At 49.8% G+C, this 25195-nt stretch overlaps 2 protein-coding genes across 4 annotated transcripts in view; one reads left to right on the forward strand and one right to left on the reverse strand.

Moving 5' to 3' along the window:
• BMP2K (BMP2 inducible kinase) overlaps positions 1-13638 on the forward strand; it is a 48156-nt gene extending 34518 nt beyond the window's left edge. For both annotated transcript variants that reach the window (XM_005531746.3, XM_014260396.2), the window contains one exon: positions 8454-13638. In XM_005531746.3, the coding sequence (XP_005531803.2) occupies positions 8454-9883 (1430 nt within the window). In that variant the 3' untranslated portion in view covers positions 9884-13638. The remainder of the gene's footprint in view (positions 1-8453) is intronic.
• Positions 13639-14270: 632 nt separating this feature from the next.
• On the reverse strand, positions 14271-20976 carry PAQR3 (progestin and adipoQ receptor family member 3). Of its 2 annotated transcripts, XM_005531764.3 has the most exons (7): positions 20698-20976; positions 20452-20614; positions 19280-19435; positions 18373-18570; positions 16936-17026; positions 16481-16629; positions 14271-16071 (listed from the first exon to the last, which is right to left on the reverse strand). In XM_005531764.3, the coding sequence occupies exons 1-6, from the start codon at positions 20880-20882 to the stop codon at positions 16487-16489; spliced, it is 936 nt and encodes a 311-aa protein (XP_005531821.2). In that variant the 5' UTR covers positions 20883-20976; the 3' UTR covers positions 14271-16071; positions 16481-16486. The 2 variants fall into 2 exon arrangements, with proteins under 2 accessions (XP_005531821.2, XP_087913070.1); XM_088056944.1 differs by lacking the exons at positions 20452-20614; positions 20698-20976 and adding an exon at positions 20141-20424.
• Between the last annotated feature and the right edge of the window lie 4219 nt (positions 20977-25195).

The following is a 25195-nucleotide window of genomic DNA, read 5'->3' on the forward strand; positions in this document are numbered from 1 at the left end:
TATCTGTGTTTTCTTTCACTTGGATCTTGCATTCTTGGAGATGCTCTGCTAGGGCTGCCAAGTGCTCCAGTGCTCCACATGGTGAAGGTGGGACAGGGTAATGCTGTTGTGTTCCAGCAAAGCCTTTGGTGAAAATCCCTCTGTGCCCATGGCTGCTCCTGTCCCTAGATCTGGATTCATTCTGTTTGCTTTAGGACTGTGTTCTTAGTTTGTGGTTTTGTTGCACTCTCTCAGGAAAAGTTTGCTGTCTGTCACCTTGTTCATGCTCAGTGCCATGTGAAAGCCATTTAGTGAAGAAGGGTTTGCTCTGTAGTTGCTCTTCAGAAAGGTTTCCCTGGCATCTTGACTCAGAGTTTGCTTTGACTTGTAGGTGAGCCTGAATTCACATGCAAAACAAACAGGAATAGTTTACACTCCATTTAAGTTGGGAACCATCAGGTACTCAGTCTCCAGCCAAGTATTTGTTACCCTTGTGTCCAGGGGTTATTTTATCGCTGTCCTCACTTGGCATCTTGGAAGTGCATTTGATTGTTGCTGGGTTTTTTAGGTGGTTATAGTACAGCTTTAGATTGTAACAAATGTCTTCACTGTATATTATCACATGCTTTATTTTTGTTACTTGGAATCCAAGCTCTAATTCTTGACATACTGAAAAGAAAAAAAAAAGGCAGTGGCTTCTATTAAGGGGAGGAAAAATCTCCTGAAATTCAGTCATGGCTGAAAAACCAGGTTGTTTGGGACATGTTGAGCTGGTTATGGACTGACAGCTGTGGCACTGGGAAAAATGTTGTGCACTTTTCAATACCCTTTTTTCCTGTGGACTTGGAAATGGCATTTAAACAAGAGTAAATACTGGCTTGGTTTCAAGAAAGGTATTGCTAATTATCTGTTAACTGTGAATTGCACTTACAAAACAAATCAGGTATAATAAATCTTTAAATGTTAATATTCATCTTTTAAAAGCTGGTTTGTGTTCCCCACTGAACTGTTCTTGGTAGTGTCTTGAAAAGCGGTGTTGCAAGACATCAAAGAAAAGGAGAAAGCTGTTGACTTGGACATTTTTAATTTTTAGCTGAAGGCTTTCTGGGACAAACTTGACAAACGTCCCTCCCTAATATTTTGATTTCCATTTGTACTTAGCACTGCTGTGTGACATGTTCTTCCTGATTTGTTCCTTGTGATTGTGAAACGTGTAACTGAGAAGCAAACTACCTGTGTCTCTTACTCAGGGCATCCAAGGGCAAGTGGAACAGAGGTTTAATACCTTGAGTTCAGTTCCAGCATTTGTGAGAGAGACTCTGGGATTGTGTTAAAGCACAAGTTTTGTTTCCTTATTGTAACATGTCTGGGGCCAAGTGGGGGAGTGTGTTAGCACTATTTGGCCAGGCCTCTGACCCCACTGAGTTCTGACATGTTGAACTACCATGAGATGAAATGTTGACCATATAAACACAGGGTCTTGAAAGTAAATAAAATTTACTTTGTTGAAAAGTGGCTGTTCTTACTGAAGTTGTGTTCTGCTGTATTGACCACAGTTGCAGCTCAAAGGTTTTCCTTGTTCTGGCATGGGTCTGAGGTATAAATTGTGTGTGTGGGCTGTGGCTGAGTAGAGTCACCCAGAGGATTACCCAGGTTTTGGAGGCTTAAGGGTTCTCTGCTGAAAGCAGCTCTTCACTCGGTAATGACCTGACTCCTGTCACCTCCTGAGAGAACAGCAAGATGAGGAATATCACGTGTCACCTTTGGACTTGCCAACGTCAAGTGCTGGTAACCTGGCCAGGTGTCACCAGGTATGTGAACCGGTGTCCGGAAGGTGAGGCAAGGGAGAGCAGAGGCTGCAGTGGGAGGCCTTTGATCATCGTTGGGAAAGCCTGTGGGCTGCTGTGACTTGGGATATTTCCTGTGGAGCTGAGAGTGCACGTCAGGCTGGCACTGCTGCAAAGGTCACCAGGAGAAGAAACCTGGAACTGGATGGACTCTAGCTGCTTGTCTGTTAGGCCTTCTGTGCTTATTTTTGTCCTGTGGGAATGGAGAGCCAGCAGCAACACTTGTGTCCCTTGGTGTGCCCCGAGGGAAAGGGGTGCAAAACGAGCTCACAGATGTTGGGTTCCTCTCAGTCTGGGGAATAGGGAAGCACTGTGGAAGCTCTCGGTGTCTCTCACCCTTGGTGTGTATCCTATTAAAAGCATTCTCACAAGTTAAGTTGCTACGCACACTACCTTATGCCTGGATTTTTGTGGGAAATAGTAGTGCTCTAACACCTGAGATGACTGGAAAAGAAACTTGGCCTGGGGAAGAATTCCGGTGCTTGATCTGATAGAAGCAAACTCTACATTGCCAACTTCTTAATGAAAGAGAGAGAAGACAGCACAGTTAAATAGCCAGCACTGGGGCACCTAGACATTCACATGAGGAAAACAGATCCTGGTTCTGGAATGCCTGAACTGGATGGTGACAGTGGAAGAAACATCTCCCGTGGTCAGCCTTTTGGAATGGAGGTCTTAGATTCAAGTGTGTGTTAACCCCTTGTAATTATGTTGTAATGCCCTTTGTTATTATCAAGTGTTTCAGAAGCTCAGAAGAAACACTTTGTGCTGCTCTCAAATGTAAGAAGGAAATGTCATGAATATAGTACAGTTGGCTGGTGAGTTGTACTCGGTGCCTTTGGTCATCTTGCATTTATTCACACTAATGATTTGTAGGATGAAGCCAGCCTAGGATGGCCTTTTGCTTCCCTCAGCTTAATACTGCGATTCCCAGAAGGAATACAAGAATTGAGGTAACACTCAGAATCACATGGATGGGCTGTGTGAGGAACGGAGGTGTTGGGAAATGTTTCCTCAAGCTGTTGCAGGCATTTGGCTCCTGTGGAGGAATCTCCATGAGCTGTCACCTGACTTGGATCTCGGGATAGGGTTTTGGTTCAGGTCATCTCGTTAACAGTTCTGCTGGCTGGTGTACAGATCATGTGTGATGTAGTTGTGATCAAGTCCCTTAGTTTTTGTAGCCTCCTTGTGTAACCCCTTCTGAGCCAGTGCAGGCCTGTTATCTGTGCAGAGACTGAATAAAAGCAAGTCCAGTTCTGTAACAGCTTCCTTCTGACTTCCAGATTTCCCACACTCAGCCACGTGCTGGTGTCTTCAAATGGTCACTGCAGGTGTCTGTCTTGGAACAAGAGGTGCTTTCTGGTGTGGTGTGTGTTGTCCCAGCTGTGTGGGTCTTGCAGAAAACCAGCTGGCTGTGTGCCAGACAGCAGTGCCAGGGGAATCATCCAGAGCCTTGGAGACAGCCCCGAGAATGCCCTGTTGCAGTAGGTGCTGCTGGATATGCACAGTGTCACAGCAGAAACATGTGCTGTCCTGGCAGGGACAGACATGGGGGATGATTATTCATTCAGCTGATTTTTGTGTATGCCTTCTAACAGGGTTTCAAACCACTGCAAGTTCGGTACTACAGCTGTGGAGCCCTGGGACCACTGCAGTTTGGCCTTTAGATGAGACACAGCTTGCTAGAATTGAAGAAATAATTATTAATACCAGACCAGAAGAAACAAGAAAGACTTGAGCTGCTTTTACAACTTGAAAAATGCTCCTGCCAACTATTCATGTTTCTTTGACAGCTGATGTTGATGGTTTAAAGATGGCCAGACCTGTGCAGTGATCTCTGCAGTCATCTACTTCAGGTTTAGGTAACTTGGCAGAGTGAGTTCTTGTCAATATCTGTAGTCATTGAAAGCTTTGCTGATGTTACTCTGTACCTTCTTGGCTGTGGTTTCAGTTATTCATGGTGCTTGCTGAATGCAGGTTCAGGATATTTCCCCGTATTGAGATAATCTTAAACTTCAGCTATTCTAGATAGCACTTCCTGAGTAACCTGAAGTTGTTCACTCATCAGAGGTATAAATGATATGTCTGGGCTCTGCCAAGGGTCTGCGTTTTCTCTCCAATATCTTCTACTGATTTTTTAAAAGTTTTTTCAAATCTTGCAGCAGTCATGGACACATTGCACTCTTATTGTATTGCACTTGAATCTCTTACTGGAGTAATTATTTAAAAGAATGTCAGCAATAACTGCCAGACACAAGTGTGGTATTCTTCCTTTTTTGTTCCTCTTGAAAATAGAGGTGGTAAGATGTGTAAATCCATTACAATGTTGAGCAGCTGCTGCCCTGGCTGTTGTCAGAGAACTGGTGCAGATTTAGTTGCAGCCTGCCGGTAATCCTTGGGCTGACATGTGGCAAATTGTTATGAAATGATGGTGGCAGTATGTTCCCAATTCCAAGGGAGCTTTAAGCTCTTAGGCCCCACTCTTGGGCTACCCCCGCGATACCCTAAAATGAGGAGCCAGCAGAAGGCATGTAATTACTGCAGTTGTTCAAGGGAATTCATCCTCTTATAATCCTGTGTCTCGAAAAAGAACATCGGAACAGAAGATTTCCTTGAAGATTGAGATCTTCTTATATGATTAAAGATGTTCCACCTGGCTCACATTTGAGCAAGGAACAATTGTTCCCTACAAGCTGCAAACCTGATTAGAAGTGTGGTAATCTGAGCAGCACATTGCAAACAGATGTTGCGCACCAGAGTGCAGCACTGCTGTATAAATGGGTATCTGGAGGTCTCTGCAGCAGTGTAGCCTGACAAGATTGCATGAAATCAATGTGACACAACACTTCACTTTGGAAATCTGTTTGGCCAGAGCATTCAATTGTCACTAGGTGGGGGCTTTTCCCTTTGGGGGGGGGATTGTTTCTGTGTGTAGCACTCTTTATTTCATTTGCTAACTTCATTAGCAGTGAAACAGGGGGGCAACTGTAGTGTAGAAGACCGAACTATTCCTATCTTAGTTTAAAAAACAATAGTTCTAGGGAGGGTGTTTTTGTGTGGTTGGTTTGGTTCTGGTTCTTGTCTGATGCTGTTTTAACATCAGCCCTAGTTGCTGGGGCTAACCTGAAGCCACTGCAGCTGCCAAGGTAGGTACACAGATGATTTGTTCCCTCAGGGTTGGCCAGGTGGGGCTAAAAGCGTGCAAGATGATTATCTTAGAGTAGTTTCTGCTTGGAGCAGGTGGCTAACCTCAGCACACACAGAAGGATAAAGGAGGATACTTGTTCTTTGCTGACACACTCCAGTGTGGGAGCAGTGCTGTCGCCATTCTGGAAATATTCCTCGGAGTGAAAGTGTTTTCTTCAAACCCACATATCAGGAGCAGTTGCTATTCACAGTGTCATTGCTGTGTGCCACCTGCTTTCCAGGTGACATTGTCAGTGTAGGACCATACGTGCTGGCTCTGCACCTCTGGAATAGTGAGCTGTTAGTGGAGGTTTTGAGTTTCTAGTCACAGCTGGGTAGTTCCCAGTCTGTACATAACACCTAGACACTGGTTTCCTGCTGCAAGAAGCAAATCACGTTGGTAGCTCTGGCAAGGAGTCTGGAGAAGGAGGAGTCTCAGCTGAAGAGCTAGAAATTTGGAAACCTTCAGAAACCGCTGCTGAGCTGAGATGCAGTTACTGACTCTGCTGTGATGGTGTTAGAAGGGGAAAAAGTCTTTTTGCTGTGTCTTTGAGTGGCCTCAAAGATGTTTTGGACTGTGTTTTCTCACGTGCAGGGACAGATGCTTACAAATCCACACCTTAAGCTTCCCTTGCCTGCAGGCTGTCTCATTGCTGCCAGCACAACTGCTGGGGGTGTGCTATATCCAGCGAGCCATGGCATTGCCCTCAGTGGAGCAAGAGCCCACAGAACTGACCGGGGCCAGGACAGGCTGCTGTGGGCCAAGTAAAAATCAACAGGTATACCAAACTTTGGTATTCTCCTTGCTGTTCAAGCACTTCCCCTGTGTCTGCCTCCGTCAGCCAGGAAGGTGCTCAGCATTTTCTTGAAGAGTGGTTCAGAGCTCCAAGTACAGGGGGGAAGCACCTGGCTTCTGTGTTGCTGTGGATGCGTGTCTCCAGCAAGAGGGACCGCTCAGTCAGTTGTTCCTGGCTTCATCTCAGTTCCTCTGAAGACTGTACTTGTCAGACTGAAGAGAGGAAACCTTAGGGTGGGGAGGCTGGGCTGTCTGGATGCCTGATGGCCAGGATCATTTGTGTGTATTGCCAGCAAGAATCACAGCTGTGAATAGCAGGTGGGTCTGGTGGGATGCTGGAGCAGCTGGGTGCCAGGACATGGAGCTTGCTGTGGGAAACATCCTCTGGAGAGGTGTGGGGCTGAGAGCTGCACCTCGTGTGCCTCAGACATTCCCTTAAGAAGCTCATCTGCTCTTGGTAGAGGTTGAGTGTTCTGTCTCCTCAGTGCCTGTTACAGTTGGTTTTCCAGGGATGCTTGACTCTGGCAGCACTTAAAAAATAACATTTAAACCTTTTGGTAAGTCAGGTTAAGATAACACTGTGATTCAATTCTTCCTTGGAAAAAAAATTACTTTATCAGTTGTTTACTGCATGTTGAGATGAAGTGCAAAGGTCTAAGCATTCTGTGGGACTGTAAACTCTTGTGGGTATGGACGCTGAGAAGAGGTTTGACCCTTTTGTTGTGTAAGTGGTGTTAACATCTAACCTAGAAGTAGTCCTCTTTTCTTCTCTTAAATCTATTTGCATTTATGCTAACATCAGTGTTCCAGTAAATATTGGAAACAGCGGGATTTGGAGGCTAGGGGGGTTATATAGTGCAATGTGAAGGCTGTACCTTTGGGAAATCTAAAGTAAGCAGCAGAATAATCCAGATTCTAATTTAGTGGGTAAAGCAAATATGTAGCGTTTAAAATTACAGTAGATAAGAAGCAATCTGACACCAGAAGGCAAGAAGAAACAGCTCAAAGCCCTAATCACCTGATGTTTTTAGTCATTCTGGTCATCTTGTTTTTAAATCCTTACATGAATTTTATTGCTGCTGAATTTTGATTATTTTAAGTGTAACTGCAAAGGAGTGAGGAAGCTGATGGATGAGGAAGTCCCTGTTAATTCCCTTTAAAACTGGAAGAAATGGCTCTCGTAAACTGGAGCATAGAAAGAAAAGAATCCAACTTGGCCTGGAAGTTGCGTGCTGGTTTCCTTGTGAAATAAGGAATTAACTGAGTAAATCTTTTATATATTGCAAGAACAAGAGTTATGAGCTGGATTCTGGCTGAAGATGATTTTTGGAGAAATATCAGATGCCTGTAGCCATCCCTAGCTTTTTCAGTCCTTTGAACACATGGGGTGGGTTAAATGTCACTGTTTAGATAACAAAGCTCTAAGAGAAATACATCAGTTTTGGCTGGGTGAGGTCAGGGGTCCAGTGCCATGCTGTGGCTGGAGTTCTCTAATAACCGCTTGAGCAGGAGCAGCCCCGACCCCAGCAGGTGTCAGATGCTGGAGGTGTGAGGAGCTCATTGCCGGTGCCAGGGTGCCTGTGGCAGCCTCTCTGGGCAGAGTGGCACACAGGCTTTGGTCCTGTGCCTGCCAGGAGGTGAATTCTCGCTGCTGTTGCTGGCACCACGTGGAACATTACACACCCTGTCTGTGTCCAAGAGGATGCTCTGAGGGCAAATGTGCTTTACCCAGTGGAGACTTGAGTGTTTTGATTTTCCTCCTGCCCCTTCTCTTCCAGTAGAAATCCAAGTCAGTTACACCACTGAGAACATCTCCCCACATGATGGGGCTCTGACACAGGGAGGAACTGGGCTTGCTTAGTGACAAGAGCGGTGCCAGTGCCACTGTGCAGCCTCCCCTGCTCTGCCTGCTCTTGCCATCTCCTTTTTGTGCTGCTGCAAAATTTTTACTGCTTCCAGTGTTCCCAAGGCAACTGCACCACAAAACACTCATCAGTGAATTGTTCTTTCAGTTCTAGTTGTCAGTCAATAGTGGGGAGGAAGCTGGCAGAGGAAAAGGGATAGATTTCCTTGCCATAAAGAAGCTGAGCTGACAGGTTGCATGTAGACACAAAGCAGAAAGCATTGCTCTCAAACTTGAGGAAAACCAAGAGCTTTTGTGCCTCGGCTGCTGCAGAAGTCAGAAGGAGCTGCTCTCGTGACTAGAGCATTGTTTGTCTGAGCAGACTATCAAAGCCAGAAGCATATCAAAAAACAGCTTGTCTGCTTAAAATAAATATAATAGAGAAAATTGAAGCGTTTAAATCCTACTGCCTCCTGTTTTCCCAGAGGAAAATGTATAATGACTGGGTTTGAAAAGCTGTCTCTAGAGATCAGCCGTGTCCCATAGCCCCTTCTGTGTGCCCCCAAATACTGGTACTGTATGTCCAGACGCCTTGTGCTTTAGGAGTAAAGCTGGCAGCTCTGCCTGTTGATTTTATGACTGTTGTTTGATATGTCAGATCTGATCTTTAGCTTGTTTGCCTCCCTAAGTACAGGATATATGTTTGCATCAGTTCCTGGAATGTGTGGCTGTGGGGTGTGTGGAGTAAGTTTTGCCTTCATATGTTTTAAGTTTTCATTTGCTTTTTTCTTTGGACCTGCAGGTTCCCCTGGAAAACAAGTGGATAACTCAGCCAGCAATCAAGGAAATAACTTAGGGACCCCAACCAAGGCTGGAAAACTGAGCCATGCATTTAGAGATCCCCGGGCAGGGAGGAAAAGTGCAGAGGGACATGTGTCAAAAGGTGGTGAGGAGTCAGAGAGTGATTTTGAATCTGATCCTCCTTCTCCCAAGAGCAGTGAGGAAGAAGAAGAACAGGAGGATGAAGAAGTCTTGCATGGAGAGAATGGGGACTTCAATGATGACAATGACACAGAACCAGAGAATTTAGGCCACCGACCTCTTCTCATGGATTCTGAGGAAGAGGTGGAAGAAGAGGAGGAAGAAAAGCAGAGCTCTGATTCCGATTGTGACCGAAGCAAGCAAAAATGCATGGAAGGGCTCCCGAGCGCTCGCTTCAGAGATGGTGTGGGCAGCGGTGAAATCACCGAGCCCAGTTCGGTGCCCATGTCCCCGCCTGAGGTGCCAAGCGCTCTGAACAACTCTGGCCAAGAATTTGATGTGTTTGGAGCTGTGCCCTTTTTCACTCTGCAGCCTCAGGCAAGAGGCAAGACAGACAGACCTGTTTCATCTCAGGCGCCTTTTCCCAGCCCAAGCCAAGAGCAGGATGACTTCGATGTTTTCATAAAAGCTCCTTTCAGCAAAAAAGTGCCCCAGCAAGGTGGGCAGGGGTCAGGGATGGAGCCTCTACTCTCCCCCAGCTCTCCGCAGGGTGTGGATATCTTTGGCTGCACCCCATTTCAGCCGTCCCTTCTCCCCAAGTGTGCTGGGAGTAGAGAGGACCTGTTTGGCTTGGTTCCGTTTGAGGAGATCACGGGGAGCCAGCAGCAGCAGAAGGTGAAGCAGCAGCGGAACCTGCAGAAATTGTCTTCCCGCCAGAGGCGCATGAAGCAGGAGGTGCCCAAGAACAACGGGAAGCGCCACCACGGCACCCCCACAACCACAAAGAAGGGGCTGAAACCCAGCTACCGCACCCCGGAGCGCGCCCGCCGGCACAGGAAGGCCGGCCGCAGGGACTCGCAGAGCAGCAACGAGCTCCTGACCATCTCGGACTCCAAGGAGAACATCAGCGTGGCCCTGACCGACAGCAAGGATCGAGCCAACCCTCTGCAGACGGACGAGACTCTGCTGGATCCGTTTGGAGCCAAACCCTTCCACCCGCCGGAGCTGATGCGCCATGGCCAGCACCAGGGCTTTGGGGACAGCCGCGGGGACCACGGCACCGTGGTGGTGCCTGGCAGGCCGAGGCAGAGCTCCTTGCATGGGGCCGTTCACGGGGGGGACGGGCTGAAAACAGATGACTTCGGTGCGGTGCCCTTCACAGAGCTGGTGGTGCAGAGCACGCAGAGCCAACCGCAGCAGGCGCTGGAGTTAGATCCCTTTGGAGCAGCTCCGTTCCCTTCTAAACAGTAGAGGCTGCCAGTGGGTTCCCCCCACTCCACCTCTCCAAGTCCCTTAATAAAGGTTTAGTGGAGTAACTTATGTGGTTAAAATGCCAGGGGCCTGGGTTGTACAGCTTGTTCAGGTTGAGGAGGCAGTGGCCTGCGTGCGTGGTGGGATTGCAGATAATGGCTAGTTCTGATTTGGGTCTTTTTGAGAAAAAAATCAGGCATGTTGTTTCCTTGTGGCAGATGGCTCCTGGAATGAAACAAGGAGCTGGATGTGGATCCTTGTCACTGTCTTGGGGCCCTGGGACATACTGTCCTTGTGCACTTTGGTGTTGCCTTTCCATCCCTCTGCCCTGTGCCCCGGTGGAGCGGAAGAGGCAGGGAGCACATGGAAAATGTTTTCCATATGTACAGGGGGGCTAATGAACTGCAGTGCTTCTTCGTGTCTCAGCAGACCTAAGAACCAAGACACACTGATAACCAGATCATGTGCTGGAAATAGCCAAGTCTTTGCTTCCTAGGTGAAAACTACCTTTATTAATCATAAAAGTAAAGCAGCCACATGCTCAAGGGGCTGTGGCCCAGAATTCCAGAGCACAGCTATGGCTTGGGACCTTGCAGACATCTATGCAGCTGCAGAGATGAAAGGCAGACTATTTCTTTGTGTGCCTAAATGGTCAATTTTTAATTATTTTTTTTTTTATAGTAAGTGCCATTAATGAAAAATAGCAAACTGATAATGTAGAGTCAAAACTAAAGAAGCAGATAATTTACTGATCTGTGAGAAGCCTGAATGTGTAGGGGAGTGAGCCAGCAGGGACATGGCTGGGATTACAGCACTTGGGAGACTCCTCAGCACACTGGAAGAGGGGCTGTCCTCGGGCACATACAGAGTGTTTCAGATGACTTGCGGACTTGACTGTGAGGTACAACCATTGGAGTGATTTGATTACAAATTGGGATTTGTGTCTTTTCCTCTTGGGTTTCTACTGCGAAGAAAATGTGTATTCTCTCAAACCTGTTGGTTTTTTAGCACAGCAGTTTTATGAAATGACTGTAACCTAATGTTCTCTTAGGGTTTGCTAAATGCACTGGGCTTTGGAGACGTTTCCTGCCCCGGTGGTGTTCCAGCAGGACCTGCTGGCTGCCAAGCTGCCTTTCATCCCACAGAACCTTTTGGGCAGGACCCCTGTCTTGCTGCCCAGCACCTCGGAGGCCGAGGAGCTCCGGGAGGTGCCTGGGCTTGACAGGAGGAGGTGTGAATGCTGCCGAGCACAGGGTTTGCTACCTGTGGTACAGCAGGTGGTGCTGAGTGGAGGTGGGACAGCTTTGCTGCCTCACAGCTTGTCCCGAGCCACAGCCAGCATCTGCAGGGACGGCACTTCTCAGCCCAGCCTGTCTGCCTGGCTCCCATGGCCATCCTCACGGGGACACGGGAGGATGTGGCTCCTCGGTTTGGCTCCCCTTTCTGTCCTTCTCCACTGGAGGCTCAGGAGTAGGTAGCTGGGTGTTTGCACATGGAGGACATCACTGTTTGTGGCCGGGTGTCCTGATGTCCCCCCTGTCACAGGTGAAGTGAAATATGCAGGGTTGTGAGCTTTTTCCCCTGACTGCTGGATGTACAGGAGATCTGTGATCCTGACATCTCTGAGGGGGGTGGATTTGGTCCCTTACAATATACACCGAAAACACATTGAAAATGAATTGTGGACGCCTTTGGGACCACCTTGATAAAATTCCCCCTAGGACATATGTGAGATGGCTTCCCCTAGCCCTGGAATCTGAACGTAGCTCACAGTGATGGGGTATAGATAGCTGCTGCCTTTATCTTCCTCGGTTTCATTTCTCACAGGGTGTAAGTGGAATATTGCAGCTGTGCCTGCTTCAGCGTGCCTTTTCCAGGCTTAGAAGTTAAGCCCTTAGGAGATTAAGTAGCAGCATTTCAACACAGGACTTTCCAGCCTTTATTACTGCTCTTCTCACCTGTTTGGTGCCAAAGGCTGCAAGAAGCACACGCCAACTTTTGTAGCATTTCTGACACTCAGGTTAACAGTCATTTTCCTTTTTTTATTTTTCCCTCTGTGCATGCTTATGGAGCTGCCTTTCTCAGTGTCCTTCAGAGCTGTTACCTGTGTGAAGAGCTCTTGGAACAGCATGGGATGACAAATGGGGCAGTGGGGTGGACACAACATGAGATAAACACTGTGGTCCTAAATGTGGCTGGTCCTCACCAAAGCCATGCTGTTGCTGCCCTCCCAGTGGGAAAGCAAGGGTAAGGATTAACCATGCCCATGGTGCTGGGGCTTGGCTCCAGGGCCTGGAGGAGAGGTGGGGGCTGTTGGATGTACAGGGAGGAGGCTGGGCATCAGCAGACCCAGTGTGGCAGAAGTGATCAGGTAAATTAAAAATAGGAAAGGCGTTCACGCGTTGTTGGTTTACCCCGAGACTCCAGGCGGAGGAGGGCTGCGGGGGGCTTTGGCAGAGGGTCTGGGAGTTGTTGTATTGCAGCACAGCAAAGCTCAAGGAGAGAGGTAAGGCAAACTGCAGACCCCAGTGACTCCAGAGCTGGCAGGAGTTATGATATTTGCCTCCTAATGGCCTTAACAAACCTGGTTCTTTGTACTCGAGATACCAAGCAGGTTTTTGATTAAATGTAACTTTTTTGTCTTTAGTTATTTCATCTTTTTTCATGGTCCATGTGAGATTGGTGCACCCCGCTAAGCTGACTTTGCCTGGTGTATGTAGTAATGCACAGCTGAACCCAAGTTCTGGGTTACCCACTGTCCACTATTGAAAGGAGGTGAAATGTATGTCTGTCAGGGCATGGGATCTCCTTTGCCTTTTTTCAGGGGGTGTGGAGTGCAACGTGACCGTACTTGAAATCAGGAAAGCCCTTGCTGCACTAGACATGTATGTGCTGCCTGTGGTAGCAAGAGGGCAGGGTAAGGGGTTGACACTTCCCTTCCAGACAGAAATCCCAATGGGTTTTTGCAGCTTCTCCTTGAGCATGCTGAGGGACTGAAGCACAGACCTTCTAGGATCAGCTGCTGGAGAGAGCATCTGTCCCAAGGTACTAAGCCCTTAAGGGTTGTGGTCACAGAAAGAAGAACCAGTTTGTTGTGTTTGTCTGCGGACTCAAAAGGCCCTGAGGTGTGTAATTAATATAATTAAAGCTTTGGTTGCCCTGTGTGTGGCGGGGGGCTCTGTGAGCACCAGCGTTGGAGGAAAAAGCTTATAATCATTCTGGGTGTCCCAGTGAGTAAAACCGAGTACTGTGAAAATAAGTTGATATATTTGCTACTGTGAGAATAAGAGTTTATCTGGAGTTTTTTATACTATATCGTGTATTTTTATATATAAAAAGTATATATAAAATATACACATGCTCGCACACATCACGTACCCCTTGGAGTTGCTGTGGTTTTGGAAACCCAGCAGCCACAATCATGTTTGTGACTTGAGTGAATATGAGTTAAGCATCAAGGGTGGCTGCTGTATGTTCCACAGTGCTTATCTTGAAAGGAAGTCAAGGAGATTGTGTGCATGGCTAAAGTTGCGACTGAGGCATCACCTAGTATTAAAGAGCATAAAAACTATTTTAAAATTGCTGGCATTCAGCTTTTAAGTGCACTTGCCTGAACTACACTTCCATTTCTTCTTAGACTTGGAGTTTCTAAAGCTTTTTTGTGTACTACTAAAGCGAGAACTTTTAACTTTTTTTGTGAAGCTGATGTATATCATAAAATCCTTGGAGTTATTAAATAAACAAACCTGGTAACAGTGCCTTTGCAGGTCTCTTCAACACTGCATCGTGAAGTATTCGTGTCTAGGCTTTCGTTTACTCATTATAAGCAGTGCTGCTGCTGCTGACTGGTTTGGTAGCTGTAAGCACCTGTGACTCTCTTAAGTGTTGTAAGTAGTTGTATTTGCTGCCACATCTTGCTGTGTCCAGCTGGTTAAAAATCTGTGGAGCATGTGTTATTTTGAATTCCTTTGGTTCAGTGCTACTCCTTAAAGCCTTCCTGCAGAAGAGCGTGTGCAGTTCCCAATGCCACTGCTGTGGACTGAGCTCTGCACTTCTGGACAACTATAATGTGGTGTGAGCCCCTTCCTGCAGCTGTTTACTGGAGCAGGTTTTTTGAATGCTCCTTGTATTGATTTTACTCTTGGGTGAGCTGAAGGAAGAATGGAAATGGTCAAGAACAGATGAAGCGACAGCAGAACTCTGTTAACGAAGAGTAGTGGTAGGGGGCTGCAAAGCTGAGTTCATCAGCAAATTCACCTAGAGATTCTCCCCCCAAAATCCCAGTCTCTGTAACCCCCCAGGATGTGGCACAAGTTCTGAGGCTGAGCCATTGATATCTGTGGTTTCCCTGCACGAGATGCAGGAGTGATGTTACTCCAAGGAAAAAGCCAATGAACTGGAATTTATTTATCAGTTCGGTATGTACATCAAAGATCATCATGCAGCTTGATAAATTGTGTCAGGTAAAAATGCACAGCTTGGCAATCAGTTTCCTTATCTGGTGAAAACTGCTAGAGTAGATGAGAGTTCCCATTAAAAAAATACATTAGCAAATGCTAAAGTCAGTGTGATTTCAGAGCACAGACACATGGTTCGGGTATTACTGTACATATAACAATGGGACAGGCTTTGATACTCGCAAGTTCCTTGTCAGGCTTCAGTAGTAGTAATTAGTGCACTTGAAACTTGCTTGGCTGTCAAGTAAAAAAAAAAAATCATAAAAAAATCAGTGTTCACACTGAAAGGCTTAAAGCTCTGGGAGCTGAATCAATAATGCAGAGGCAGTTTTGCCAATACTGGTTTCTGGAGGTTAAAAAAACCAACAAAAAAAGCACCAAAACCACCCTCTGAGCTAAACAGACAGCATCCCTGTCCAGCACATCAGGAGGAATTCGTATGCTGCCTTCTCCATGCCCTGGGAGTTCAGGTGCCTCTCTGTAAGCTTCCACCTCCACTCCAGGTCACCTTGGCACGTCCTGACAGAAAAGCAAGTCCTGCTCCTCTGCCTTAGCCCAGGAAGAGGCAGCTTTGGGCAGCTAGCAGCGCCTGCCTGCCTGCCTGAGGAAGTCCCTGCATGGAGCCAGCCTCTCCCAGTGAATTACAGGGAAGCCCTCTCCACAAGGACACAGCCACTCAGGATTAGTCCCAACAGCATCGTTGCCTCTAGCCCCAAAGTCCAAAGGATTTCAGTGCTGTTTGGAAGACTGGCACCCCTGGAGCTTAATTGTGCTGGGCTGCAGCTACGCAGTGGCCAGTGTATTTCATGGCTCCTCGGTGCTGGTTTTGTAAGAGATCATTCCACAGCACATCCTCAAATTCCAAACACCCTTGGCACTGTGGCAGGATGCTGGCAGCAGGTCCTTTTGGACAGCGGTGTCTGCGAGTGCAGTATCATTCTGCACACATGGGAAGGCCAAAGGTCAGGAATCTGCATCCCCAGCAGGTTCACTGTGAAACAGCAACAAACATGGACACACAGGCTTACTGCTACTCCTGGAATATTCCGGAATACCGATTCCATATAACTGATGGGATTTACAGAAATATCTCCAAGCAATGGCACAACCCCCTTTGGGGGAGGCTATTTTAAAGACCTGCAATGAAGATCTAGGTGTGCTGGATGTCATGTGATCTTATCTCCCAGGGAATGGGAAGAGCTCATCCAGAGCAGGATTCCAGTTCACGCGTTCCTGTGCCAGCGCTGAAGCATAAGCACATCTTCCACACAAAGGCCGAAGGATGCACCGCCCACAGGGCTGTGGTTTGGATCCAAGACTGGCTCCCACAGTTGCTACAGTTTCACAGGCACACTGCCAGAAATGTTCTAACTGTGCACACCACCTGAAAACCTGGTGTCCAGGCCTGAGCACCCTTGGCTGAACCATTTGTGTTTGCCAGGCAACAAAACATCCTGCTGGGATCTGCATGCCAGGTTAGTTCAGCCTCCTGCTGTCCCGCTCCAGCGAGAGCTGTTTGGTGCTTGACTGCAGAGTAGGAACTGCCTGAGAAGGAAATGCCCCTCAGATCCCAGGCAGTGCTTCTGTGTTTATCAAAGCTTGCAGGAACGCTTTGTCCCAGCAAGGGGGTGACATTCCAGGAGTCAGGAAAGGAACTGCCTCAGTCCTTGACAGCGCAGCTCATCACATGAGGTCCAGACCCTCAGAGTCACAAATCCTCCGATGCTGCCTCTGAAATAGAGCAGGGGAACAAGGTAAATCACCGTGCACATGGAATTGGCAATTCATCTGATTTCCACAGCATCCAGATCAATGGTAAGACTTCCAGGCAGACTGAAAACCTGACAAAAGCCTGAGGAAAAGGACAAGTACGATGATGGTTTGAGACTGCTAAGACTGTGACACTGAGCTGCAAGGGATCTGGCAGGGCTAAGTCCAGCCTGCTCTAAAACTGCTCAAGGGCCCAGCAGCTCCACAGAGCCTCATCCAGTGCAGCAGCACAGGTGAGCAGTGCCTGGCATCACATCCCTGCTTTTTGTTTGCACCAGTCAGGACCCACGGTGGGGCAGCGACCTGAGGCCAGGATTCCTGAAGCCTGTGTTTAGAGGATCCTGTTCCCCGAGGATGCCAACAGCCGTACCTTGGCTCACAAGTCCACGCTGTACTCGGGGCAGGGCTTGCTGTGTCGGTACTGCATGATGTACACTGTGGACTGGTGCCACCAGTAGAGCATCACCACTGCCAGGATGTGCCACACCTGGTGGCTCGAGCCGAGGTAGTTCAGCTGGCCTGTGGGGGAGAAGAGGGGCACGGAGTTGAGCTGTTGAACACGGCCACAGCACGGCAGTGCGATCAGAAATCAGCCTCCTGCAGAGCTCCGCCAGACCCTGCCCGTCAGGGGTGACAGGGAGTTCTTTAACGAACTTGATGGAAGTTGTCTGCCTCTTCACACTTTTACTCTGCTTGGGAACACTGCATGGGGAACATGGTCAGCCTGTTCTCTCCCAGGAAGCTCAGGACCCACAGCAAGGACTCTGACACTATAGGAAGCTTAACTGCAGAGGAAAAAACCACAGCCAGAAGAGAATTTCCTACCTGGGAAGTATCTTTCTGGAACTTTGGAAATATAGAAGAGAAAAGCTACAGCAGCGATGAAGTACATGACAAATACCCGCGGAGCAAACTCCTGCAAAAGAAAAGGAAGCTCTCCTATTCTGTTAGAAGGCAAAAATGAAAAAAAATTTCCCTAAAGATAAAAAAGGAAAAGGCATGACAACGCCAAATCTTCCTTCCCTGCCTGTGTTAGCTATGCACAAATCAATGGGGATGCACATGCCAAACTCTGGGAAAGCTTGAGTGAGAAGAAACCTCTTTTATCCCAGCCTCTTGCTTCTACATGCAAGCTACTGAGTTCAGCCAGCAGCAGACACAGCACCTGTGTGTGGAAAGTCACCTGCACACAACCACCAGGGCAAGGGACACCGCACTGCACGTCCCACGTGTGCTGGGATTGCAGCCCATACGACTGCTCACATGGGGTGGTCAATAACCAGCAACTCAGTCACCAGGTGGATTTTGTTAGCAGAATGTTTGGTTACCAAACTGGGCCATTTTTCTGAATTATGGAAATGAAATGTGTACCACAGACACCATCCTGCTATCCCAGGGGAAGCCAAATGGGGAAGTGTGGGGGGCACAACTGCTATTCGTATGATTTTTAGAGGGCCAGTGTGAAATTTTCTGTATAAAGGCCACATTTATTTCTGAGGGGTGCTCTGCCACATTCCACAGCAGCTCTGGACAAGGCTGAACCCTCACTGCAGGGGACAGCCATCCATCAGGCCAGCCCAGGCCTGTGCAGTTCGTGCTCAGTGTGAAAAGGAAGTGTTTCCTTCAGCACCATCAGGGGTGCCTGGGTGCAGTGATTTCAGAGTGGCTCATACTGGGGCACACTGGACTACCTTTAACTGTTCTGGGCTGCTGCTTTCACAGCATAACTCCAAGTGGTGAGACAAACAGGAAAGCAGTAACGTGAAAGAGCTGTTAGAGGATTGTGTAGGAGACAGAGGGCTGAGCAGCTAAATGCTGATTTTTGCTGCCATCCTAGGGAGCAGAAGAGGAGACAAATAATCGTCCCATCATCCCACTGTCTCCTGGTTGCCCTGTGGAGCTGTGGAGGTGGCCAGCCCCTAGCACTCACGCAGCCTGACAGGCTCCTTCTTGCTCCACAGCCTCGGCTCCTGGCCCCCGGCCCTGGCGAGGGCGCGGTCTGCCCGCACAGGCTGCTCCGTGCCCAGGCAGACACACCTGGATCTCCTGTACAGCTTTAGGGCAGAGTGAAGCTTCCCAAGCTGCCTATCCACGCTCAACACATTTCTCAGCGTTCCCTTTTGGATCATATTGACCAAAAGAATTCTGTTCTTAGAGGAATTTTAACTCCTGCTTTTCCATTGTTTCCCCAAGTGTAAGAGGACTCGAGGACAGCAAGTGAAAAGCAAAAGGCAATCTTACTTCCTTCCCTTTCTTTTTTACCTGTACAATGGATGCACCGACGCCGCCATTGAGCCAAACCCAGTGGAGGGTGGGAATGATTCCGTAGCCAGACACAGAGCAAAAGATGACGGAGCGCAGCCTGTGCCACTGCTGTGTGAGGTAACTGGGGTGGATCTGAGCAAAAAACACTGCCAGGATCATGGCCAGCACAGTGATCAAGTACACCTGGCGCCAGTACTGAGGGCAAAAAGAAACAAAGGCAAGGTTGTGGGTTTCTTATCACGTGAAAAAGTCAGCTGTGGGCAGAAAGTTTCAGTGACTGAGCACAGCGATACCTCAGCCTGTCCCCGCTGCGAGTGCAGGGCCCTGTGTTTGTCAGCTGGCACTGAGGGAAAGGGACTCTGTTGTTCAAGGGCACTACATCCTGTATTCCAAGCACGACCTGCACAAAATGTTTTCAGTGCACCTGTGCCTCCCCAGCCCAGTGCAGCTCCTGGACAGCCAGGTCCACAGCAGGCCTCGAGAGGGAACTCATTTATTCATTTTCAATTAGAGGGAGAGAAAGCAAAGGTGGTTTTGCCTCATAGCAGCTACCTCACAGGCAATGCTGTTTGAGTAACTGCTGTGGTGGGACACATCCCATGATCCAGTGCTTCAGGCACTGGATACAGGTAGGACCTGTAAAGTTTCCCTGCCTTGAGAGAAATTTAAATATTTTCTTGAGGCTTGTGCAATGAACAGTTGGAAAGAAAAACCTGTATTTGCCTGTCTCTTCAGCCAGCACAGTTCTGCTGAGGTCAGAGGGACGTGTTCCAGTTCCCATCCCTGTCTCTCCACTCCTGTTCTATTTGGACACCTGCACTGAACCCCGCTGCTGCAGCACGGAAACCACAGTGAGAGCACACAAACTGAACAAACCCTGCAAGGACACATGCTCCTGACTCACGTTACTGCAGTAGAAGGCATAGAACACGCCTGACACGTAGCAGCCCAGGATCCCGATGGAAATTCCCGCATAATCCAGTGCCATCCAGCGCCGGCTGGTCTTCTCGGAGCGGTGACAGCAGAACAGGTGATATCCTACTGAGCAAAGCATACAGACCTGCACAGAGGAGGAGGAGGGTTAATTCCTTACGAAGGAGTAGGGGGCACAGCAGGTTTCAGCTCTGCAGCCAGAGCAGGTGCCCAGCCTGTGACGTGTTGTGTGGCACACCTTGGTGCAGGCACTTGTGATCCCTGCCAGCCAGCCAGCCAGCAAGTTTCACTGGCAGTGGGGAGGAGGAGCAGGACACTGTAAACCATGATAACCAGTTGCACAAGTAAGGAAAGTAGGCTCGTGAGGCTCGGCGAGCTGCCAGTGCTCCAGGGAGACACATCGGCACCAGTGCAGGGGGAGGATGAATTCTGCTGGGCCAAACTGCCCCAGGCAGAGCCCAAAGCCCAAATCTGCCCTGACTGCCCAGCCACCACGTGCCTTTACTGAGGGAACACACAGAAATATAACTCGTACACACAAGCTGCTTGTTTGCTCCTAGGTTGGCTTAAAATCTTTTCCCTGAGAAGTGTTTTGGTTCTCTGTGACCTGCTGCAGGAGCAGGGAGGAGCACTAGAGCAGTGTTTTCCCAGCCAGGCAGGGAGTTCTCCCCACTTGGGGCTGTACGAAGGCATCCTTTGCCAAGCAGAGAACACAGCCGGTGCCTTTAGCTCTCTGTGCTCTTGCCAGGACAGTGCACTTCACAGCAGCTGCAGCGGCCCTGCACAGACACGCCTGAAGTCTGCCGTGGAAACAGATTTATCTGACAAGTACCAAGTCAGGCCAGCAGCCCTCCTGCCCTTCCCGACCATCAGGCCATGGCTGATCTCCTTGCTCCGGTGCTTGGCCCTTTCCAGCAGCAGCCGGTGCCGCCTGGAGCCGCGTCCGCGCTGTGGAGGCTCTGTTTGCCACTGACTCCCTCCTATGCCAGCCGTATGCGGTTCAGTCTCCCCCAGCTTATTCCAGGCCAAATCCGAGCCACCCGCAGCGGCTCTGCCCTCGAAGAGCGCCGCCGTGCCCGGAGCGAGCCGAGGCGGCCCAGCGGGAGCGGCCCGACACCGCCGCGGAGCGGAGCCGGGGCCCACCTGGAAGCAGAAGAGGCAGACGGAGCAGATGACGAAGTCCTCGCGGGAGGCGCCGGCCGCCGGCAGCACGGCCGTCAGGTCGTAGATGCCCAGCGTGAAGAAGAGCAGGAAGCCGAGCAGGTGGCTCCAGATGTTGACGGTCTCGTTGGAGAGGATGAAGAGGCTGAGGGAGAGGAGACACAAGGCGGGGCAGGCGGTGAGCGGCGGCGGGGCCGGGGGAGGCCCGGGGCCGCGGGGCGCGCTCACCTCTTGATGCAGAGGCGTGAGGGCAGGTAGGCGCGGTATCCATCGGTGATGTAGGGGTTGTCCTTCAGGAACACCGGGATCTGCTCGTACGTGTAGAGCCGGATGCCGCGGGGCACCAGCACCGGCCAGTACTGGTAGCTGCCCAGCTCGATGTAGTGCGCGCTGCGCAGCAGCTTCTGGTGCATCCTGCCCGCCGCCGCATCGGACCGCCCCAAGCCGCCCTCACGGGCCGAGGGCCGGCAGCGGCAGCGGGAACGGGAGCGGCGCCGGAACGGCCGTGATGACGTCACCGCGCGGCGCTCGCCGATGGCGTCACTGCGCGGCTCCGCCTCGTCCCGGGCCGGCAGTGACCGCCAGGGGGCGCCCGAGAGCCGCCTCAGAGCCCTCAGAGCTCTGGGATGGACCCCGGCATCCTTCAGAGCTCTCAAAGCCTCGGGATCCCCGCAGGAGCCCCTCAGACCCCCATGGAGCGTCAGAGCCATCACACCCCCGGGGCCCCTGAGAGCCCTCAGACCCCTGGGAACCCTCAGAGCCCTCAGACTTCTGGGACTCCCTGAGGTGCCTTGGAGTTCTCAGGGACCCCTGAGGTGCCTCAGATCCCCCAGACCTGCCAGAACCCCCCAGGGCATCTCAGTCTCTCGGGGCCCCTCAGAGCTCTCAGACTCTCACGACCCTCTGAGATGCCCTGAGGCAGCTCAGTCCTTCCCAGACCCCTCAGACTTCCAGGCTTCCCTGAGGTACCTTGGATCCCTCACAACCCTGCGGTGCCTCACACTCCTCAGACCTTCCAGGACCCTCCAGGACTCCTCAGAACCTCTGAACCCACGGGGACCCCCTGGGCCCCCCCGGGCCCTTCGGCCCTCCGAAACAACAGAGATGTGCCTTTGGGCCAGTCAGGCGTTCTCTCAGGTAGGCCCGAGTCTGCAAACCTCAGTGAGAGAGGCCAGGAGCACACCTGTCCAGCCTAACAACACCGAGGGCTATCATTCCCTCTGGGAATTGCAATTGCACTGCGTGAGAGCAATCTCTGGTTAATTGAGATCATGATTACTAGCATTTTGAGGGTTTCTCTGTGTACTCTAAGAAGTACCGAAAAAGTCTTAGCAGTGAGGAAGATTCTTCCAAGAGTTTGCATTGACTCAGTAAGAAAAGTTATATGTTGTGTACCAGCTGCTTTTAATACTTTTGGCAAAAAAAAAAAAAAAAAGAAGAAGAAGAAGAGGAAATAGTGGGGGAATGGAGAAAATAAGTAATTCCCTGGCTATAATAAAACTTCTGGTTTAAAAGTTGCAGACAAGTGTGCCACAGGGTAATCCTCCTGGTTCACTTGGCCCTCCCTGCCAGTACTGTGCCAGGAAGGCGCCTGCAAAGGTCTTTGGTCTCATTAAACCAAACGGCTTGAGGAGTGTGTGGGGTTTTCCCACGGCAGAGATGTGTAATGTGAAGTAAAAGATGGGGATGAGGGGAGTTGAAAATCCACACCGACAGTCAAGGCCAGGTGTTCAACAGAACCAGCTGTGCTGCGTGACCCCCAGATTTGTGTTACACCATTCGGTTCCCCAAATTAAGTTGGATTTGATCAGCAGCAGCCCTTGATTATTTGTCTCAATCAATCATACACTGAGATTTCTTCCTGTTCATGTCCTTAGAGTGCTGTTGCTGCTGCCCCTGCAGACCTGCTGGTAGCTCCTCCTCCCTCCTGCTCGGTGCACTGGGTACCTTTTTCCCCTCAGGTAACCCCAGGGCCCTGGAGTTTCTCAGAGGAATCCTGTTCACAATGATAACTGAGCAGGCTTAGCTTTAAGTTGCTGGTTGTGTTTCAACTTCCCGGGATGTATTTGGAGCCTGACCCGGAATAGTTAATTTCTGTTTTACTTGGTTTCTGTTTCCTGTTCCATACTGCTTCTCTGGTTCAGGATTCCCCATTCACCCAAGCTTGCTACTAATGGAGTTAGTAAGACTGATTTAGGAAAGAAGCACAGAGAAAACACTTCGTGCAGGGAGATCCTCAGCCGCAGCTCTTGCGGCAGGAGCAGAGAGCCCCAGATCTCAGTGAGGTGGGGGAGAACTGTGTGCACTCCTGCCAGCTCTGCTGACAGACCCAGAGATGTCTTCTTTGCTCCAGTGTCAAACCACTTTCTTCAGGCCAAAGGGTGATCAGAAAGTTGACACCGAGTTAAAAACCGTAATTAATCTTAATCGTCCATTGTCTCATTAGCTTACCGAGAACATTATACCTGCAAAAAGCGCTTTGGTTCTAAGCCCGGTGCAATTTAAATGAACTCCCAAGTGCTTCAAGGGATTCAATCAGAAGAAATCGGCGATGACAGCACTTTTTTTTTTTTTTCTCCCTCCTAAAGAAGCTTTAATTGGCTGTTAAGTTAGAGCTTTGAAGCTTTGATAGGAGGAGTGTTGTAGGTTAAATTAATAGGGAAAATTGAGAAACAATTAGGGCAGCTTTAAATTAATTACTTACACTATTTATTTTGAGCTTATTGAACAATTGTGTTGTATGTGCAAGGGATTGAAATTAGCCATCTGTGCGAGGTAGCTTTGACCTAAATTGACCTTCCTGGGTAAGTAAATAGCTTGCCCTAATTCCTACACTGGATCTGGAATTTTAACTGGCAGATAAGATTAATTGGGAGGAAAGATGAATGCGCTTGAGAGGTTCCATGGTTTCCTGTTGGGACTGAAGTCAGCTGTGCAGACAGAGGTAGGGAAGGCTTTCAGAGAGGTGCCTGAGGAGGTCACCCAGGAGCCGACCTGTCCCTGCTCGCCCGGCCCGCCTGCTGAGGAGCACACGGAGAGCCGGCAGCTCAGGGGGCAGCTGCAGTGCCCGGGGCGGAGGAGTGGCCGGCGCCCTCGGCAAGGAGCCGTGACCTGACCCTGGCCAAGGGCTCCGCGGCTCCGGACCGGAGAACGTAGAGAACAAGAGGGGTGGGGCTCTGCCACTGGAAACCTAGAGTCGAGCCGCTAAGGAAACCTGGTTGGACTATGTGAGATCCCAGGATCTGTTTGTGCCCTGCTCCGTTTATGCTCTGGTCTTCCAGGCAGCAACCCTGGGGGCAGAACAATGATCCCAGCCAGATATGTCGAATGTTGATAGCAGAATGTGAGCAGTCCCCAAAGTGGTTCAATTTTAAACCCGAAAGGGTGGAAATAATCTCGGTGCTGATTTTTGAGGCACTGGAACTGTTTTTTCCTTCCCTGCTTTCCCTGTGTGTAGCCGGCCGGTCCCGGCCGTGCTGCGGGGCGGGAGGGGGTGGCTGAGCCTCCTCCCGCTCCTGCCCAGCTCGCCCTGCAGGTGTCAGCCTCGCTCCACGCCACCGCCCGTCCTGCCGCCGCACCTGGCCTGCCTCCCGCCAGCTGCCTCCTCATCCTCATCCTCACTCCGTACACTTCGGGGCTCACCCCACTGCAGGCCACTAGCAGTGCACATCGGGGTGGTGCTGGTGTTCCTAAAATTGCCGTGGCTCCCAGTGTGGTCCTCTTCTGAAGTGCCCGGAAAAATGCCTCCTCCGAGTTTTGTTCGGGGGCTTTCCACGTTACAAGTAAGGAAATGGGAGGTGCTCTGGGACTCCTTTCCCCGCTGTTGGAATCCGCTGCTCTGGGAGAATTCAGCTTGCTCTGAGTTTTCCAGAAAAGACAGATTAGTGCCCAGGGATTAAACGTTTTGTCAGGCTGCCTTAGGAGAATGCACCTGGGAGTGTTGGTGGAAGGCACTGCATGTCTTCCTCTGCATTGTGCCTACAGCAGTGCTGGTGGATAGCTCAGGGGTTTCTTGCCTGTGATAAACACAATTATGTTTTCCCTGGGGACAGGAAGCAGAAGGGATATATCGGAATGCTTTGTGCAGCAATTTGGCAAAACTTGTGGATGAAGCAGAGGCGCTGTTTTATGGCCACAGAGACCATGAAGCTGTTCTTGTGCATGGAGTGTCCACGAGCACCGGGCCATTGTGACATCGGGAGGGGAGATATTAAAGCCCCTTTTCGTGTACAGCACAGGAGTCTTGTCTCCAGCTCTTGGAAGCAGCCACAGCAGCTGTGCAATGGATTCCTGGATGTTGGTACGCAGTGGAGTCACATGTAAGAAGCTAAGACTTGTATCCTTGTAGGAGTCAAAGAAGCTTTGAAAGAGAAAGTGTGTGTACGTGTGTGTGCGTGCAAGAACAGAAATCCCAGGACAGCCCTGATCCACCAATTCCCTTCATGACAGCCCATTAGGAATGCAAGCATCTTGTGTTCATTAATGACTTTAATGCCAAGAAAGCTTGATTTCAAGATCCTCTTCCCTGAAGGACTTCTCTCACTGTCCCCACAAGGAGGAATTTTGTCGCCAAGCTCTCTGTGGTTTCCTGCAGCTCCTCGGTTTAGCACTGAGCAGCTTCCAGGAGTGCCGCAGTCAGAGCTGCTGGCATCTGTGTGGGGGCTCTGCTCTCTGTCCTCTCCCCATGGAGTGATGCTGTGTGATGTGTGCACTTAAGTGACTTGGT

Source organism: Pseudopodoces humilis, chromosome 6, assembly GCF_049639895.1.
Source record: "Pseudopodoces humilis isolate 2021_Gansu_Grassland_sample_001 chromosome 6, ASM4963989v1, whole genome shotgun sequence".
Taxonomy (NCBI): domain Eukaryota; kingdom Metazoa; phylum Chordata; class Aves; order Passeriformes; family Paridae; genus Pseudopodoces; species Pseudopodoces humilis.

Coding starts and splice junctions, on each gene's coding strand:
- PAQR3 (XM_005531764.3), bottom strand. CDS start 20,882: ATGCACCAGAAGCTGCTGCGCAGCGCGCACTACATCGAGCTGGGCAGC. Junction 17,027..18,372: donor TCGGTGCATCCATTGTACAG/GTAAAAAAGAAA, acceptor TTTCTTTTGCAG/GAGTTTGCTCCGCGGGTATT. Junction 16,630..16,935: donor TCCAGAAAGATACTTCCCAG/GTAGGAAATTCT, acceptor TCTCCCCCACAG/GCCAGCTGAACTACCTCGGC.